This window comes from Sinocyclocheilus anshuiensis, unplaced genomic scaffold, assembly GCF_001515605.1.
Source record: "Sinocyclocheilus anshuiensis isolate Anshui unplaced genomic scaffold, SAMN03320099.WGS_v1.1 scaffold1040, whole genome shotgun sequence".
Lineage (NCBI taxonomy): Eukaryota > Metazoa > Chordata > Actinopteri > Cypriniformes > Cyprinidae > Sinocyclocheilus > Sinocyclocheilus anshuiensis.
The window spans coordinates 133,390-151,303 of record NW_015551050.1 but is presented as its reverse complement, the minus strand read 5'-3'; the positions used below and the strand labels follow the sequence as shown (position 1 = coordinate 151,303).

Below are 17,914 nucleotides of genomic sequence, written 5' to 3'. Positions count from 1 at the left end.
GTAGATATACTGTATATCCATATCTATGGTCTACACTGGATGCGGTGCGGCACGACACGACAAATCCCCGACAGAAAACTGCTGCTGCGTTCTATTCATGACGTATTGACACAAATTTCAAATGATTTTAGCTGTTGCGGCGCAGACAAGGTGTTACTCGCCTATCGAGAAGAAACAAAGCAACCTCGGCGTCCGATCGCAGGCCTTCCGCTCCTTGAGTTCTCTCCAGCGCTGGAAAGCTGATCCGATATTTACACGGGTCCTACTTCTTGCCTTATCTTGTGTTCTACTCACCCTCGAAGCATCCTAGGTGTATATGACTTCCTTCTTTCAGATGATTCTAGTCGGAGATAGCTTGAAAGATCAAAGACTATTTTTAATATGCTTAATGGCACTCTGTGGGTGTTGCAGTTGAACAGTCCACAAGTCGTCAAATAAAGCTCGCGCATTCATAATAAAATGTGCCGCAGACGGCTCCGGGGGATGAATAAAGGCCCCCTGTGGCGAATCCATGAGTTTTTGTGAGAAAAATATCCATATTTCAAACGTAACAAACACTTTTCTCTCACTTCCGTTATCTATCATTCGCGGATCCGTTCCGGCGGAAGGCGTATGACGTATGCACAGGCCGCGCGCCTCTGAGATAGGCTAGTCTCACGAGTTTGTTTAATAGGAGCAAAGGAAGCAAAGTTTCCTTACTTTAGCAAAAGGAATACCAGTCTCCTCTTGGTTTATATCGAAATCCTCCGACATTTTTCTTTGCAAATCTTCGGTTTGTACTTCTAATTCGTGACCGGCGTTTTGTTTTGTTCTCTCTCCGCATTCGTCACTAATCACGCAGCGCCAACGTCTTACGTCATCCGCCGGAACTGCTTCAGTGGATGACAGTCAGCGGAAGTGAGAGAAAAGTGTTTATTACGTTTGAAATATGGATATTTTTCTTACAAAAACTCATGGATTCGCTACAAGGGGCCTTTATTCATCCCCCGGAGCCGTGTGAGACACGTTTTATTATGGATGCATGAGCTTTATTTGACGACTTGTGGACTGTTACAAACTGAACTGCAACACCCGCCTAGTGGCATTAAACAGCTTGAAAGATCAAAGACAATTTTTTATATAACTTCGACTGGATTCGTCTGAAAGAAGAAAGTCATATACACCTAGGATGCTTCGAGGGTGAGTAAAACACAAGCTAATTTTCATTTTTGGGTGAACTAACCCTTTAAGCCTTTTTTTGTTTCCTCTTTTGTTTTTTATCTGCCATCTCTATCTTTCTGTCGTCGCTCGGCTCGGCTAATGTCCGTTCTGTGCACTGAACGCTCTCTCCTCCACATCATGAGTAGACACGCCCCTTACTGCTGATTGGCTACAAGTTTGTTTTGCTATTCGGCCTGAATCAGTTTTCTAAAGCGTTTTTGAAAAATCGCTTACCCCATCTTTAAAAATGTCTCAGTGCAGTGTGGATTGATTTGCGATAATTAACAAAAGAGAAAGTATAAATGTTGGCATGACCTAATTTCACTATCCCTTTTCTAGAGGATGCACACAGTTATCAGTCTCCCTTTCTGAGGAGTGGTGCTGTAGGGCGACCAAGGCGGGACATATCTGTCCCTCAACTTTACTGCTCGCCAAGTTGGAGACATTCTGGGCATGTCCTATTCAACAATTAAGAATCGGCTCAGGTAAAAAAAAAAATTTTTCTAGACAGATTCAGTGTGCACCAACAGTTGTGTGCGTGTCTGAATGAGTGTGTGTGTATGTGAGCATGAGTGTGCATGTGATACAACCACATTAATTTTAACCTATGTGAGTAACACTGGTTTTGAGTGTCATTGTTTGTCTAAAGCTGCTGTGCTGTTGGCAACTAACAATGAACTCTTGCTCGTATTCATTCTTTTGTGCTTCCTTGTCATTCGTTCATCATCTTCGTGTTATTTTTCGTGAAGCATTATTTTGTTGCGCTTCTGCTGCGATAATTAGACATCCACCCTTGAATTTTGTGTGTAATGGAGGCTAGCTAGTGAGAGAAGTGCACGCTGATGACTGCTAAAGAATGCAGTGTTTACTGTTTAGTGTACTTGTTAGTGTGCGTGCCTCGCAATGCCAGTGATTGGTATTTGAGGCCGACTCCGAGCATGGCGGTTAGGATTGGAGGGAGAACTTTGGAGGCGGAGCAATGAAGAGAGGGGCGCGTCTGTTTTGGTCAGATCATTATATAGTCTCATGTATACTTCATCCCTGTTACAAATATGGTATAAATATAATTTCTACCACTAAAGAATCACTCCCCGAGACGACTCGTTCTTCCCGAGTCACATTAAAGATTCGTTCAAAAATCTTAGTGCTGCATTTGATACTATCGACCACAACATTCTTTTGAATAGACTTTGAAAATTATGTTGCCATTATTGAAATTGCATTGGCATGGTTCAAATCATACTTACTCCACCACATGCACGTGACGTCATCAACGACTGTCCCATATTGTTATATATATTGTTAGCTAAAGTGATTCAAACAACAAAGGTGCGATTGGTTTGGGAAACAGTCGTGACTAGTTAGTTTCTACAACGATGCATTGATTGTACTACGGTGGTTAAGCAGTGAGTTACGTCGTTGTACGAGAAACTTCACCCCAGAAAGAGAGCTTACCGCCTTTTTTTAAAGGGATAGTTCACCCGAAAATGAAAATGTGATGTTTATCTGCTTACCCCCAGGGTATCCAAGATGTAGGTGACTTTGTTTCTTCAGTAGAACACAAACGGAGATTTTTAACTCGAACCGTTGCAGTCTGTCAGTCATATAATGGAAGTGGATGGGAATCACGGCTTTGAGAGTCAAAAATACATACACAAACAAAACCAAATTAAACCCTGCGGCTCATGACGATACATTGATGTGTAAAGACACGAAACGATCGTCTGTGCAAGAACATAGATATATATATATATAAGTAGATACCTGTGGCCCGTAGAAACAGTCACTAATGAGGCATCTACGTATATATATCTATGTCTGCTATGCCAGAGCATGTACACGTGCCGAATGTTGGACATTGCGGTGTATAAGAGGTAAAAAAATTATATAAATACTGTTCAGTTTCTTGCACAGACCGATCGTTTCGTGTCTTTACACATCAATGTATCGTCACGAGCCGTAGGGTTTCATTTGGTTTTGTTTGTGTATGTATTTTTGACTCTCAAAGCCGTGATTCCCATCCACTTCCATTATATGACTGACAGACTGCAACGGTTTGAGTTAAAAATCTCTGTTTGTGTTCTACTGAAGAAACAAAGTCAGCTAGGTCAATGCAACAAGAAGTACTAACATTGTTAACCTTCGTGCTAATTCTTGTCGGTTTAGTAATCTGTGAATCTGTGTAAGATTACAAACATCAGCCATTGATTTTAACTTTTTTTTGTCAATGAGCAGTTTTTTGAAAGCCAGTCAATATTAAAAGCACCAAGTAAGAATATGTCCTTATTTTCTTCTGTTACCCTATCCATATTTTCACATATGCTATCCAAATACTGCACATTAGCACTAGGAGGCCGATAACAACAACCAACTAAAATTGGTTTGCAATGTGGAATAGAAATCTCAAGCCAAATGGCTTCAATATAACTGTTCATTAGGTCTTTCCTTAAAATCACTCCAAATGTTCCTTAATATAAAAAGCTGCTCCACTGCCATATTTATCCAGATCTTTCCTATACAATTTATAGCCATTAATCATGAGCACAAGATTACTCATAGCTGGGTCTAGATGTGTCTCGTTATCTGAAACACACATATTCTCGCCACCTCACGAGTTTTATTCCTTAGGCTACATATATTTAGATGTGCAATAATTACTCCTTTCTTTGACAACCTTGATCAAAGAGATGGTAATAGTTACAAAATAATTCTACATTTGCACAGAGTCTATGTTCGAATATTTCCAGTTCTGGGCACGATGACTAACTTGTCATATTTCGAGATGGCTCTTTCACCTCAATCACGTGCAGCTCTTAATTTAGGCAGTAGTTCCTTTCTTCTCAACTGAAGAGCCTCAGAAAAGCCTTCATTAATAAAAATAGTTGTACACTTTAGCTTCTTGGCTGAAGACATTATAGTCTGTATATTTTTCCATTTTTTAGTCATCTAGTCCCAATTTACTTGAGAGGATTTCCCGAACTTTCACCTCCGATTTCATCCAGTTTTCGTCAGTGATCCCATCCACTATAATATTTGTCCTCCTCGTCTGATTTTCGACATAATCCAGTTTGACGAGATCCATCCAATTCCTCCTTTGATTTGATGATATCCTTTTCAAACTGCCTTATCTTAAGCTCAAAATCCTTGTATCCAATCATCAATCCATCCACTTTATTTAGTGTGAATTCCAGACTGGCTTTAACATCTTGAATATCGCTGATCACTCCATACTTGGCTACAACGCATCAATTTAATAATATGAGTTCACAAGCATATCAGCTAGTGTGTTCTTTTAAATTTAGAAACCATTATATTGAAAACAAAACTGTACAATGTCCTGATGTAACATTTGTATTATCTGCACAAACTAAATGAAAATGCATGTACATCTTTGAGGTTGCAGTGTCCAAATTTATCTGAAAAAAGCCTTATGGATAAATATGGGCACTTAACAGTTTTTAATATCTGTGTTTAAAAAAAAAAAAAAACATTCCTTCAAAAACCATAGTTGTAAATACAAGAGGCCTTGAAAATGTGTATACATCACCATATTTCTATGCTGGTGACACCATTGCTTTGTGTATGGAATGTTGGACATTGCGGTGTATAAGAGGTAAAAAAATTATATAAATACTGTTCAGTTTCTTGCACAGACCGATCGTTTCGTGTCTTTACACATCAATGTATCGTCACGAGCCGTAGGGTTTCATTTGGTTTTGTTTGTGTATGTATTTTTGACTCTCAAAGCCGTGATTCCCATCCACTTCCATTATATGACTGACAGACTGCAACGGTTTGAGTTAAAAATCTCTGTTTGTGTTCTACTGAAGAAACAAAGTCAGCTAGGTCAATGCAACAAGAAGTACTAACATTGTTAACCTTCGTGCTAATTCTTGTCGGTTTAGTAATCTGTGAATCTGTGTAAGATTACAAACATCAGCCATTGATTTTAACTTTTTTTTGTCAATGAGCAGTTTTTTGAAAGCCAGTCAATATTAAAAGCACCAAGTAAGAATATGTCCTTATTTTCTTCTGTTACCCTATCCATATTTTCACATATGCTATCCAAATACTGCACATTAGCACTAGGAGGCCGATAACAACAACCAACTAAAATTGGTTTGCAATGTGGAATAGAAATCTCAAGCCAAATGGCTTCAATATAACTGTTCATTAGGTCTTTCCTTAAAATCACTCCAAATGTTCCTTAATATAAAAAGCTGCTCCACTGCCATATTTATCCAGATCTTTCCTATACAATTTATAGCCATTAATCATGAGCACAAGATTACTCATAGCTGGGTCTAGATGTGTCTCGTTATCTGAAACACACATATTCTCGCCACCTCACGAGTTTTATTCCTTAGGCTACATATATTTAGATGTGCAATAATTACTCCTTTCTTTGACAACCTTGATCAAAGAGATGGTAATAGTTACAAAATAATTCTACATTTGCACAGAGTCTATGTTCGAATATTTCCAGTTCTGGGCACGATGACTAACTTGTCATATTTCGAGATGGCTCTTTCACCTCAATCACGTGCAGCTCTTAATTTAGGCAGTAGTTCCTTTCTTCTCAACTGAAGAGCCTCAGAAAAGCCTTCATTAATAAAAATAGTTGTACACTTTAGCTTCTTGGCTGAAGACATTATAGTCTGTATATTTTTCCATTTTTTAGTCATCTAGTCCCAATTTACTTGAGAGGATTTCCCGAACTTTCACCTCCGATTTCATCCAGTTTTCGTCAGTGATCCCATCCACTATAATATTTGTCCTCCTCGTCTGATTTTCGACATAATCCAGTTTGACGAGATCCATCCAATTCCTCCTTTGATTTGATGATATCCTTTTCAAACTGCCTTATCTTAAGCTCAAAATCCTTGTATCCAATCATCAATCCATCCACTTTATTTAGTGTGAATTCCAGACTGGCTTTAACATCTTGAATATCGCTGATCACTCCATACTTGGCTACAACGCATCAATTTAATAATATGAGTTCACAAGCATATCAGCTAGTGTGTTCTTTTAAATTTAGAAACCATTATATTGAAAACAAAACTGTACAATGTCCTGATGTAACATTTGTATTATCTGCACAAACTAAATGAAAATGCATGTACATCTTTGAGGTTGCAGTGTCCAAATTTATCTGAAAAAAGCCTTATGGATAAATATGGGCACTTAACAGTTTTTAATATCTGTGTTTAAAAAAAAAAAAAAACCAAAAACCAAAAACCATAGTTGTAAATACAAGAGGCCTTGAAAATGTGTATACATCACCATATTTCTAGACACCATTGGACTAAATATCTTAAGTCATTTGGCTTATCTAGTAAAAGTATCTTGATTTAAGAATTTTTAGACATTTTGAGCTAAAAAAAAAAAAAAAAACTAAATAAAATAAGATAAAATAAATACCATACTTTCATGTATTTTAAAGTTGTTGAAAACAGCTTATTTAATTACTTTGGAAACGGAAATGAAAATCATAAGACTTTTGTCAAATGTCAAAATATATATAATAATATATTAATTCTATTATATAATTAATTATAATTTAGTAATTTTAGATATTCTAAACATATAAAAACATAAATATACATTAGCACTATCTGATTTGATTTTGAATGGTGCACTCCAATTGACAATTCTAGTTTCAAATTGATAAACCTGTCGGACAACTTGAGTAAATACTAGGGCACGGAACCCCTGTTGCTGAGACGCCAAGAGATGCTAAAGATGTCAAATGGCCAAAAGTGTCCAAGTTAGAAAAGGTAAAAGCACATGCAATATGAAATGGTAAAGAATATGTTTTTACAATGAGTTTTTTGAAAATCCAATTGTACCTAATCACAATGTGAAGCATGCCAAGTGATTGCAACTGAATGTTGTTCATACCTTGTAGATAATATACAACAGTCAGAGACACACATTTCCCCTAACTGATGCTGGTACGTGGTATGACAGAAGCAACCCAGGTTTTGGTATCAGATATTTTCTGATGGGATCTGGCGTCCGGGGCTTAATTATCTGGTGTGGAGGCATGATCTAACCACGCTAAGCAGACATTTGTAAGCAAGTAGGATTTGTGGCAGATTAATGTAGGTGAAGTTTGAACATAAAAAATGTAAAAGACGTGATGATGACCTGGTTGCTTTCAAACCCCAAGACGCCAGTACAGATGCAGTCGTGGTGCACTTCCTCACATGTTCGTGCTCTTCTGAATAAACACTTTCGGAACATTTACATTCACATTTACATTTACATTCATGGTTTTTGGAACATGCTTTAAGCAAACGACTCAAAGAAAACTTGCTGTGAACAAGAAAAACAAGCGACATTCTAAGAAGTGAACAGCAGTAGACGCAGATGCAAATGGCAAAGATTTACTGCATTGCTATATGAACTCCTAATGTGAATATTCACATTTTAAAGATAGTTTTGCGTCATCTAGAAACCAGATGCAGGACGGTGTTTGTGGAAGCTCTGACAGGCAGCCCCCATGCATAAAACAACAAAATGCAAATGTGTGTTGATCTTGAGAAGTCTGTAAGATGGGAAAGAAAAGACCAATTTAAACATGGCTGGTGCAACACACAAGATGGAAACAACATGCAGTAGGCCTACGCCAGATAAAGGTTAGGAAAACTGTCATATAAACCACTTCTGTGGCACCCTTATTTAAAAGAAAATTCACTTCAAAAACTCATCCTTGGTGCTTCACTGAAAGAAGATCATACCAGTGTTGGGCAAGTTACTCTGAAAATGTAATTAAATTACTGATCACTCCTTTTAAAAGTAATCACGTTACTTTATTTCACAAGTAATTAGTTACATTACTAGTTACTTTTTTCTGTGAGTACATCCATGAAATTTACATGAAATCCCAGCATAAACGCTCCCGATAAATATTTGTTATTAAAGCATCAACTTTCAAAAAACACTGTTACTTGTAACTAAAGCAAGCCTAGGCTGCTGCGTGCATGGTTTGGAATGGCAGAATGCCAGCAAATAGCGCTGCTTTTATAATCTCTAAAAAGATGACATCTCAGTTCATCGACAGTTTATGACACAATGAATATATATGCATGATGATTCTCATAATGTCTACAATTCAGTTACTCTGTTACTAAAAAAGTAATCAAATTACAGTGACGCGTTACTAAGTAATGCGCTACTGCCCAACACTGGGTCATACAGAATAGAACGACACGGAATAACAACAGAGTTTAAGTACAATTTGCTGCCACTGAATTTAAATACAAAAGTGAATACAAATCTTAATGTAGTTCAGGAAAATTGTCACCTCTCCTGAAAGAAAACTGAGGGACAAACCAATCCAGTTCGGTGGATTTTGCTATTGTTGTTAACACCTGATATTCAATGTAAGCATGTCAACATGAATGATTCATTCTTTGACTTGCTTTACAGAAAAGTGTCTGCCAAAGAGATAATGTACAATTTTAATAGCACTGACATTTTGATATCATAAATCACTAAACTGAAGTTACATATTATCATTATTTTCAGTGAAAAGGTGTTCACTTGTTTTGTTGCTAAAATATGTTTAAGAAAATAATAATAATTATTATTTATTTATTTATTTGTGTGTGTGTGTAAACACATTTTTTTCCAGCTCCAGACCGAAAGGAAAGTGGGAGGAGAGCTAGGATCATGTGACTCTGATGTAACTTGAACATATATATTTCTCCCAGGAACAACATTCATTCAAACCTCCTCAAACAAAAGCAGAAAGAATCACGAATCGCCTGAAATGAACATGAGAGTTTTCTACAAGGGTCTGTTGTCTTTACTGGGTAAGATATGTCTTGTATCTTAATGACCTACAGACTGTTTTCAGCTTCATCTTTCAGACAGAGAAGCACTTAATAAACACAGAAGACCCTAAACTATAATTGAATGTGTTGTTGTTGGTTCATGTTAGCTAGACACCCTTAAACAAAATAATTTGACTTGAGAAGCTAAATTATATAAGACACTATACATGATTTTAGAGATTATACTCAATTTTACCCAAATATTATTTATATATATATATATATATATATATGCTTATGCTCATAAGAACAATCCATTTAAGTTGCTTTTTTAAATTTTTATAATGAGCATTATTCTGTTTCTCATTTCAAGGATTTTTCTCAGTTCAGAAGAAAGCAGAAAGTGAAGGTGAGATTTTGTGAATTAAACACTACTACATCTGTTGTTAGGGAGTTTGTGCTGCTGTGAAATATTTTCAGACACATGGCCAATAGCCAAGCAGGGCTATACGTATTTGTGACCCTGGAGCACAAAACCAGTCATAAGGGTACATTTTTCAAAATTGAGATTTATGCATCATCTGAAAGCTGAACAAATGAGCTTTCCATTGATGTATGGTTTGTTAGGATAGGACAATAATTGGCTGAGATACAACTATTTGAAAATCTGGAATCTGAGGGAGCAAAAAAATCTAAATATTGAGAAAATCATCTTTAAAGTTGTTCAAATTAAGTTCTTAGCAATGTATATTACTAATCAAAAATTAAGTTTTGATATATTTACAGTAGGAAATGTACAAAATATCTTCATGGAACATGATCTTTACTTAATATCCTAATGATTTTTGGCATAAAAGAAAAATGTATAATTTTGACCCATACAATGTATTGTTGGCTATTGCTACAAATATACCCCAGCGACTTAAGACTGCTTTTGTGCTGCAGGGTCACATATTATAATTGTAAGTAAGGTTTTCTCTTGAACGTATTCCAGTGAACATAGCAAGTTGGGGAACAGCCGTTCAGTCGACAACATTTTACGGCTTAAATCATGACTGGAGTGCCCAAAACGCTCTCGATGGGTTGAACAACATCTGTACTCGTACAGAAGAACAAAGTGACCCGTGGTGGAAGCTGGATCTGAAGAAGACATACAGTGTGAACAGAGTGACCATCACTAACAGATTAATCTGCTGTGTAAACTGGATAGATGGGGCAGAGATTCGGATTGGAAACGATTCTTCAGATGTTTTCAGCAACCCAGTGTGAGTCTCTCTGATATATTCTTATATGCAGATTTTTGGTATCTTCATGCATACATATGTCTGTGTGTGTGTGTGCTTCATATACTGACTATTTGCAGGTGTTTAGACTATGTTAATAGTGGGATTTGCAGTTCAGTTAGTGAGTGGGATGTTGATTCAGTGAAGGATTTGTCTTACTGATTCCAACTGGTCACTCTCGTCTTTTTTTACAAGTCATTTGTTCCCGAATCAGACTAGGCTCGTGTGTTTTTAACTAAAAAGAAGCAGATCATAAGAGTCATTTGTTTGTTGGTCATGTTGTAGGCTATGTTTATTGCAATACAAAGACTTTCACGCTATTATTTCACAGTGCATGGCTTTTTTACTCCATCACATTCAATAAAGACTGTAAAACTCACATTCAAAGATCAGTTAAATTGTTATTTTTTTTCTTTTTGCATGGCAATGATCGGTGGAGGAAACACTGGTTTACCTACCTAATGATCAGACAGTTGATGTTATATCTTTCTAAAATGGCAGCTCATGTCACACAGGCAATTCGCTTAGCAATTCGCCTCCAGTGATCACATTACCGCAGATCCGCCAACTCTCACGCAATTGACACTTTTCTCACCCTCTCAAGCCACACATCCATTTTCCATACATCCATATTGGCCAAACAGATTTAGTAAAGGCTCCAGTGCGCATTTGTATGGAGCCCTTAAAGGGACGTGGTGGAAAAAATTTGGGGTGGTAGGAAAAAAGTTGCACTCTCGCAAAACTTGCAAGAATTTGGTCCTCCAATGTCACTGTTTTAAAACATTAAGCCACATTAAGCATTTTAGAATGACCGTTCCTTGAACTAACCACTGACTGTATTGCTTTATACTTGAGTCCAAATTCAAAATAAAACTCTATGAACCGCTCCATTGTGAACATACAGAGCTGTATGAACCACTGCAAGCTGCAAAGTAAACAGGAAGAGTTTGTCCGAACTCAACTGGTTTTGCGAGAGAACGCAAAAGTTTTGCGGGAGAACACAAAGTTTCTCGAGGGAACGCAAAAGTTTTGTGAGGGAACGCAAAACATTTGAAAAAAAAGATTTTTTTCCACTACCATGTCCTTTTAGGGGCTCCGTACATTTGTGTTTGGGCTCTGGAAATCGCCGAGAGATTCTATTTGCAACGTGTTTTCGTAGCGCTGAGCAATGTAGCCAATCACAGACATCTGTTGATTTCCTGAACACCTGTGATTGGCCATTGCCTTCACTCACCTCTAAACGCCGGATTTTTTATTTTTTTTCCTGCACGCTTGCGAATCCTCTCACTGTAACACGATGTAAATAAGAGGTTCATTGATTATAAAAGAGCTTTGTGAGATCACGAGTAGTGTACACCTTTTTAAAGCAATGACTATCTGCACTTTCTAGGCTAAATATAATCCTTTCAGAATTGGAATAAAAGTTTTTTTTGTGCTGCTAACGGCCATATACCCTAAGTTTCAGGAGTGACACATACATCCCTCATGAATGCAGGATTCATTTTCGAATGGGAGAAAAATATAATTTCTCTAAACAGATGTTCAAGCAATGCAGACTAATAGATAAATAGAAACATGAATTTTTGTGTTAAAATATTGTTTAAATGCTGCAATTCTTTCACTGTACATTGCTATTCTTGTTGTAGTAATAGTTAAGTTATTTTACATGATATTATGATAAAACACAGTATGACAATGCCCAGATGTCAGACAAAACAAGGTGTTTTATATATTTGTATTAAAAATTAACACTTCCCTGTCATGACAAATAATTGCACATATGTTTAGCTGCTTAATAATAATGATAATAATAAATAATAAAAATAGTGTAAAACATATGATTAACTCTTTCTCTTACAACACGATGTATATTATGTAACATATTAAATGCATTCAGCGATAAGAGAAGAAAATACAAGTGAAGAGTCATACTAATAATGAGCAACAAAATCACAGAAACTCACTTTTTTTCTTTTTTTTTTCCTCCAGATGTGCTGTAGTTTCTTCTATTCCAGCAGGAGCAACCTACAGCTTCTCGTGCCCTGGGATGGAGGGGCGCTATGTGATTGTGAATATTCCTGGAACTTCAAAGACTGTTACTTTCTGTGAAGTGGCAGTCTATGTGATTTTTCCAGGTAATTCAGAGCTGCTTAACAACCAGGTCTAAACCCTTTCCAGGTGAATTTGACTGGACCGGCCTGAAATAGAAACTTTTAGAAGGCTATTTGAACAGAAGACTAGGGACGGATTAACGCACTTTCCAGGGCACTAGACCAAAGAAGGCCCAGTCGAAATATCGGTCCTCCTGGAACACGAGGCTTCACTGTGCTGTTGTGTGTCACATGACAAGGCCTCATGAAAAGATAGTCCTTAAAAATGACTTTGTCAGGACTCAACCCGTTCTTACAGATCTGATAGAAATGCATTCCTAAGTAAACCTCCTCAAAAACATTCAAAGTGAATAAAATAAGCTGACTACAACCATTTCTTACAGGTAATTTGGCAACAGGAAGAACTGTCATACAGTCGTCAACCGATGGCTACTGGTTTGCTCATCAGGCCATTGATTTCAATCCTGGCTTCACAAATTCATGGTCAGCGTGTTCTTCAACCGATATTCAGACTAACCCATGGTGGAGGGTGGATCTGGGTTATATTTACAGAGTAAGTAGAGTTGTCATCACAAACATACCAGACTGCTGTCCAGAGAGAATAAACGGAACGGAGATTCGCATCGGAAACTCTTTGGAGAACAACGGCAACAACAATCCCACGTGAGACCCTCTTTCAGTGGCTTAAAATCCATAAAGAAACCCTGAAATCGCATATGAAGAAAGACTAGAAGTCTAAATGAGGTTTTCTCCGTCTCTCTTTAGATGCGCTGTGATTTCTAGCCTTCCAGCTGGTGTTTCCTCCACTTACACATGTAACAATATGGAGGGTCGATATGTGAATCTCTTCATTCCTGGAAATTCAAGGATTCTTACTCTGTGTGAGGTGGAGGTCTATGAAGAAGGTGTGATCAAACAGGCAGATTTAGTGTTTTGGGAAACTATTAACGCCTTCGCTATAGTTGAAATTTGGATATTTATGGTTTTTGAACATGTGAAACTTCAACAGTTGCATGCGCTCAGCTTTCAATAATTTACTGCATAAAACACATTTGTGCTTGACTATTGCAGGTGAACCTGTATTTAATGTCATCTAGGTATTTTTGTTTTGTTTTACTTTGTGTAGTTTTGTTCATGATTTTTGAGGATCACTACACAACCTCTCACTGCATCTGTTTAATCTTAAAGGTGACATATCATGAAAATCTGACTTTTCCAGGTTTTAAGTGCTATAAGCAGGTCCCCACCAACCAAGGAAACGTGAAAAAGATTAAGCCAGTAACTTTGTTTTGGTAAGCCTTTTTCTGCAAGAGTCTGAGAAAACGAGCGCGCCAGATTTCGCTCCCTTGGTGACGTGGCAAAGGGATCTCATTATAATATTACCGCCCCTTAATCTGTAAGTTTCCACCCACGGCACCGTCATTTGATTTTGCAAGCGACAACGGTGTACCAGCTCTAATGCCATGGAGAAAGTTTGAGCAAAGCATGCTAACTGTTCTGTGTTTGGCTGCACAGACGAGCACAGAACACTGTTTACAGTCCCAGCCTCAGAGGAGACAACAGAGCAGTGCATTTATTGATTTATTTACTGTATATTGCTGCTGCCACACAGATCTAAAATAAACTAAATAAATAAATAAAAAGATTTATTTCCCAGCTGTTTACCTTCACAGACATAACCGACTGTTTTTGTAACTCATGTGTGTTTTTAATGTAAACTTGTGTGTGAATGACAACTTAGTTTAGTACTCACATGGTAAACTTGTGTGTGAATGAGAACTTAGTTTAGTACTCACATGCTGTGACAGCCGCTTTCTGTGCGTGTGCGCTCATAAACCCGTATATCAAAAGTTTAAACTCATATGGTTTAAAATGCATGATTTCAGCGCGATAAACATGATAATCAGAACCACAACAGATGTTTTTAGCAGGTATGAGCTGTAAAGGCGCAGCTCTATTCTGGAAAAGGGGGCGGGGAGCAGCAGCTCATTTGCATTTAAAGAGACATGCACGAAAAACAGCGTGAAAAAGAGCTTCCACTCAAAATAGGCATTTTCAAAATTATATAATAAATGATCTGCGGGGTATTTTGAGCTGAAACTTCACAGACACATTCTGGGGACACCTGAGACTCATATTACGTATTGTAAAAAGGGGCATAATATGTCTCCTTTAAGTGACAGATGCGTTTGCAACAAACTGCTGCAGATATTGTAGACTCGATGCATTTTATGTTTTTATTATTTGCATTAAGCGTTTGCTTTTCTCTTCTCTGTATGTTCACACTCGTGTGCCCTTTTAGGTCCTTTTTTCCAAGAAGACTCTTGTGAAGATGAACCTTAAGTTTGAGTCTGTCCGAACCTCCAGCTCCTGTCACAGGTGAGAGAGGGGAACGTACAGAAATCTGAAATCAATCAGCAGTTTTAAGATATCTGCTCATTTCAGCTTCAGCCTGCTCTGGCAGAACGAGGGATTTCTGACGTGAAGAAAGATATGATGATCGGGGAACCGAAACTCTCTTCAGATCAGCTTTGATGCTCTTTATTTACATACTGGAATTTTCTCCATTCCTCAATGTTGATCACAATAAAGTTGCATGTGAAAATTGAAACTACTGATTCCTGATTGCTGCTTTGAAGCCATTTGTATTGTATAAAGTACAAGTACTTGACAATGTGGGGGCAATGTTATTTAAGTGAAATTTATATATTTTTATGCAATACTTATATTAATATTATTTTTAGATTTGAATGTTTTTATGTTTTATTTCAGTTAACATCATTATTTTATTTCAAGTGTTTGTTTTTTTATTGCAGTTTACTATTTTCATTTACTTCGTTACATTTTCTTCTTTTTCAGCTATTGTGGTGCTGAAATTTTTAGCTATTAATTAACATACAATGATGTTTGGAATGATAACATTTCTAACCACTAGATGTCATCAGCAGCATGTTTTATCCATTATTTTAACTCATAATTTACCAATTTCACTAAATTTTAAGTTATATGAGATTCAACTAGACAACATTGGAAAAATAAACAAATAAGTGTTTTAACAATTATAATTATCTGCATGCATGCATTCTGGTTTGGCTGGTTGAACAGTTTGAACAGTCAGTGATGTCTCAAAAAGTCATTATAAGTCTTACAAGCCCAGATCCTAAATTCCTAGTGAGAGTAAAACAAACAAATTAAACGGAGCATAAGTGTCTAAAGGAGTTACTATTTGACAGCATTGTATATTGTACCTTAAGGCAAGACACTACAGGCAAAAACAGGCTTTTCATGAAGCATTGTTTCAGACTAGTGGAAAGAAAACATCTAAAAATACACACACTGTAAAAAATAATAATGATTTTAACGGTAAAAAGCTCTCAAAATGCTACAGTAAAAACCTATTAATTGGTTACGGTAAGATCTCCCTTACTACATACGATGAAAAACTGTAATGGACATTTCATGTAATTTTACGGTTAAATACAGTTTTTGGAAGTGAAAAGGAACATATAATTTACAGTGAAAAAAAAAATGTAAATTGACATTACCAGAATTCCCTGCGTTACATTTCACATTTGATGATTTTTCATTGAAATAACTGTATCAGTTATGTTCATTAGGGTTGTATGTTGCATATAATGTTGTTAAATGCATGTTTATTGCATTATTTTAGTTTCATGTGTTTTCATGATGGTGCTTAATATTTGTGTGAATGACAATGATAATCACCAAAAACAGAAAATATTAGTATATAAGGTGCACAGTGTAGTACAAAGGTACAAAACAGATTTCAGAACTTCAGGAGGTTGGTATATTAACATTATATCAGTTAATGAAATATGTTTTTTTTTTATGTAAATTTAAGTAAAATTTTTAAAACCAAAAATGTTGCTACCATTTTTCATGGTAAAATTCTGGCAACCACAGCTGCAATTTATTTACTGTAAATTGTTATGTTCATTAGGGTTGTATGTTGCATATAATGTTGTTAAATGCATGTTTATTGCATTATTTTAGTTTCATGTGTTTTCATGATGGTGCTTAATATTTGTGTGAATGACAATGATAATCACCAAAAACAGAAAATATTAGTATATAAGGTGCACAGTGTAGTACAAAGGTACAAAACAGATTTCAGAACTTCAGGAGGTTGGTATATTAACATTATATCAGTTAATGAAATATGTTTTTTTTTAATGTAAATTTAAGTAAAATTTTTAAAACCAAAAGTGTTGCTACCATTTTTTATGGTAAAATTCTGGCAACCACAGCTGCAATTTATTTACTGTAAATTATACAGATTATTATTATTATTTATTTTTTTACAGTGCATTTAACAGTTTATTTTATTGCACTTTATTTGTGTCTGTAGATTTCTATTTCAATACACATCTTGAAAGGCTGCGAGTTTGTTTCTCTACTTCAGCAGCACTTACATACACCAAACTTTACAGCTTTATTTTCATCTGTTTTCTGAAGGGTTTTGCAGGAGTTCGTTCACACAGATTTTATTCCTTAAAAACAGGGTGGATTTTTTTTTTCTTTCCTGTAGACAGTATTTTCTGATATCTGAAGTGTATATAAATAGATATTTAAAATCCCCTCTGTAAAAACCTCTCACTCTAATATGTCAGAAAAAAGTATTTCGAACATAATTTTATCCAGTGTTTAGATTTGTGAAAATTATATAAATTAGTGCATAATTAGACAATGCCTAATGTAACCCTTTTCTTAACCCTGGGGGTTCATTGAAATGTTTCTTAAGCAAGAAGCCTAGGTTCCTGGCGGTTGAATTGTGAATTTGGTCTGTGTTTTTCTCCTCTAATTTAAAACAATTGTAGATGAACTTTGTTCCCTTGTACAAATAAATCACTCAACATTTAGTGTGAAGCTGAACTATGTGAAACAATTCTTATTTATATTTTCCCAGAAATTTTGTAACTTTGTTGAATGAATTTACTATAAAAAAAAAACAATGAAATACTGGACTGAGTTTGAGATTGAGTTAATTTTTTATATACTTAAAAAATATATAAAAAAAAATAAATAAAAATAAACAATGTAAATGTATGAAGAATAGAGAATTATACCAATAAACCTTTACCCAAGGGTATGCAGATCAGTGGTTTTCAGAAAATAAAAGATGTATACCACCTTCTGAGTCTCAGAATTGTTCTTTGTCTCTGGTACTAAGCTTCTTAACCTTGTTTTCCTAACTTTTAACCCCAAATCAACACATGAGAAGAGAATTCAAAACCTTGCTAAAGTTGAACACTTCAGAAGCAATACCAAAACCACAACAAGAATTCAGATTACACATTTGTAAGAAAGAAAAAAAAAAAACGTGATTCACAATTTATAAGGTCTCTTTTAGTCCCGTATGCACATTTGATATGAATCGGTAACACGGTCACAAAGGTACGCGTACTTTAACGTTGGGGCCCAGTTCGTTGGTGCCCATGCACAGCTGACGAGTTCAGAATAATCGCTCACAGTCAATAAGTCTCAAAAAGGAATTCACTTACGTCCATTCGACTAT

General features: G+C 36.2%; 1 protein-coding gene across 1 annotated transcript in view; it reads left to right on the top strand.

Moving 5' to 3' along the window:
* The first annotated feature begins 8,980 nt into the window (after nucleotides 1-8,980).
* Nucleotides 8,981-17,914, top strand: part of LOC107661928 (uncharacterized) — a 13,676-nt gene continuing 4,742 nt past the window's right edge. The window contains exons 1-6 of the mRNA XM_016451724.1: nucleotides 8,981-9,023; nucleotides 9,358-9,393; nucleotides 9,979-10,249; nucleotides 12,257-12,402; nucleotides 12,762-13,041; nucleotides 13,144-13,283. Of these exons, the coding sequence (XP_016307210.1) occupies nucleotides 8,981-9,023; nucleotides 9,358-9,393; nucleotides 9,979-10,249; nucleotides 12,257-12,402; nucleotides 12,762-13,041; nucleotides 13,144-13,283 (916 nt within the window). The remainder of the gene's footprint in view (nucleotides 9,024-9,357; nucleotides 9,394-9,978; nucleotides 10,250-12,256; nucleotides 12,403-12,761; nucleotides 13,042-13,143; nucleotides 13,284-17,914) is intronic.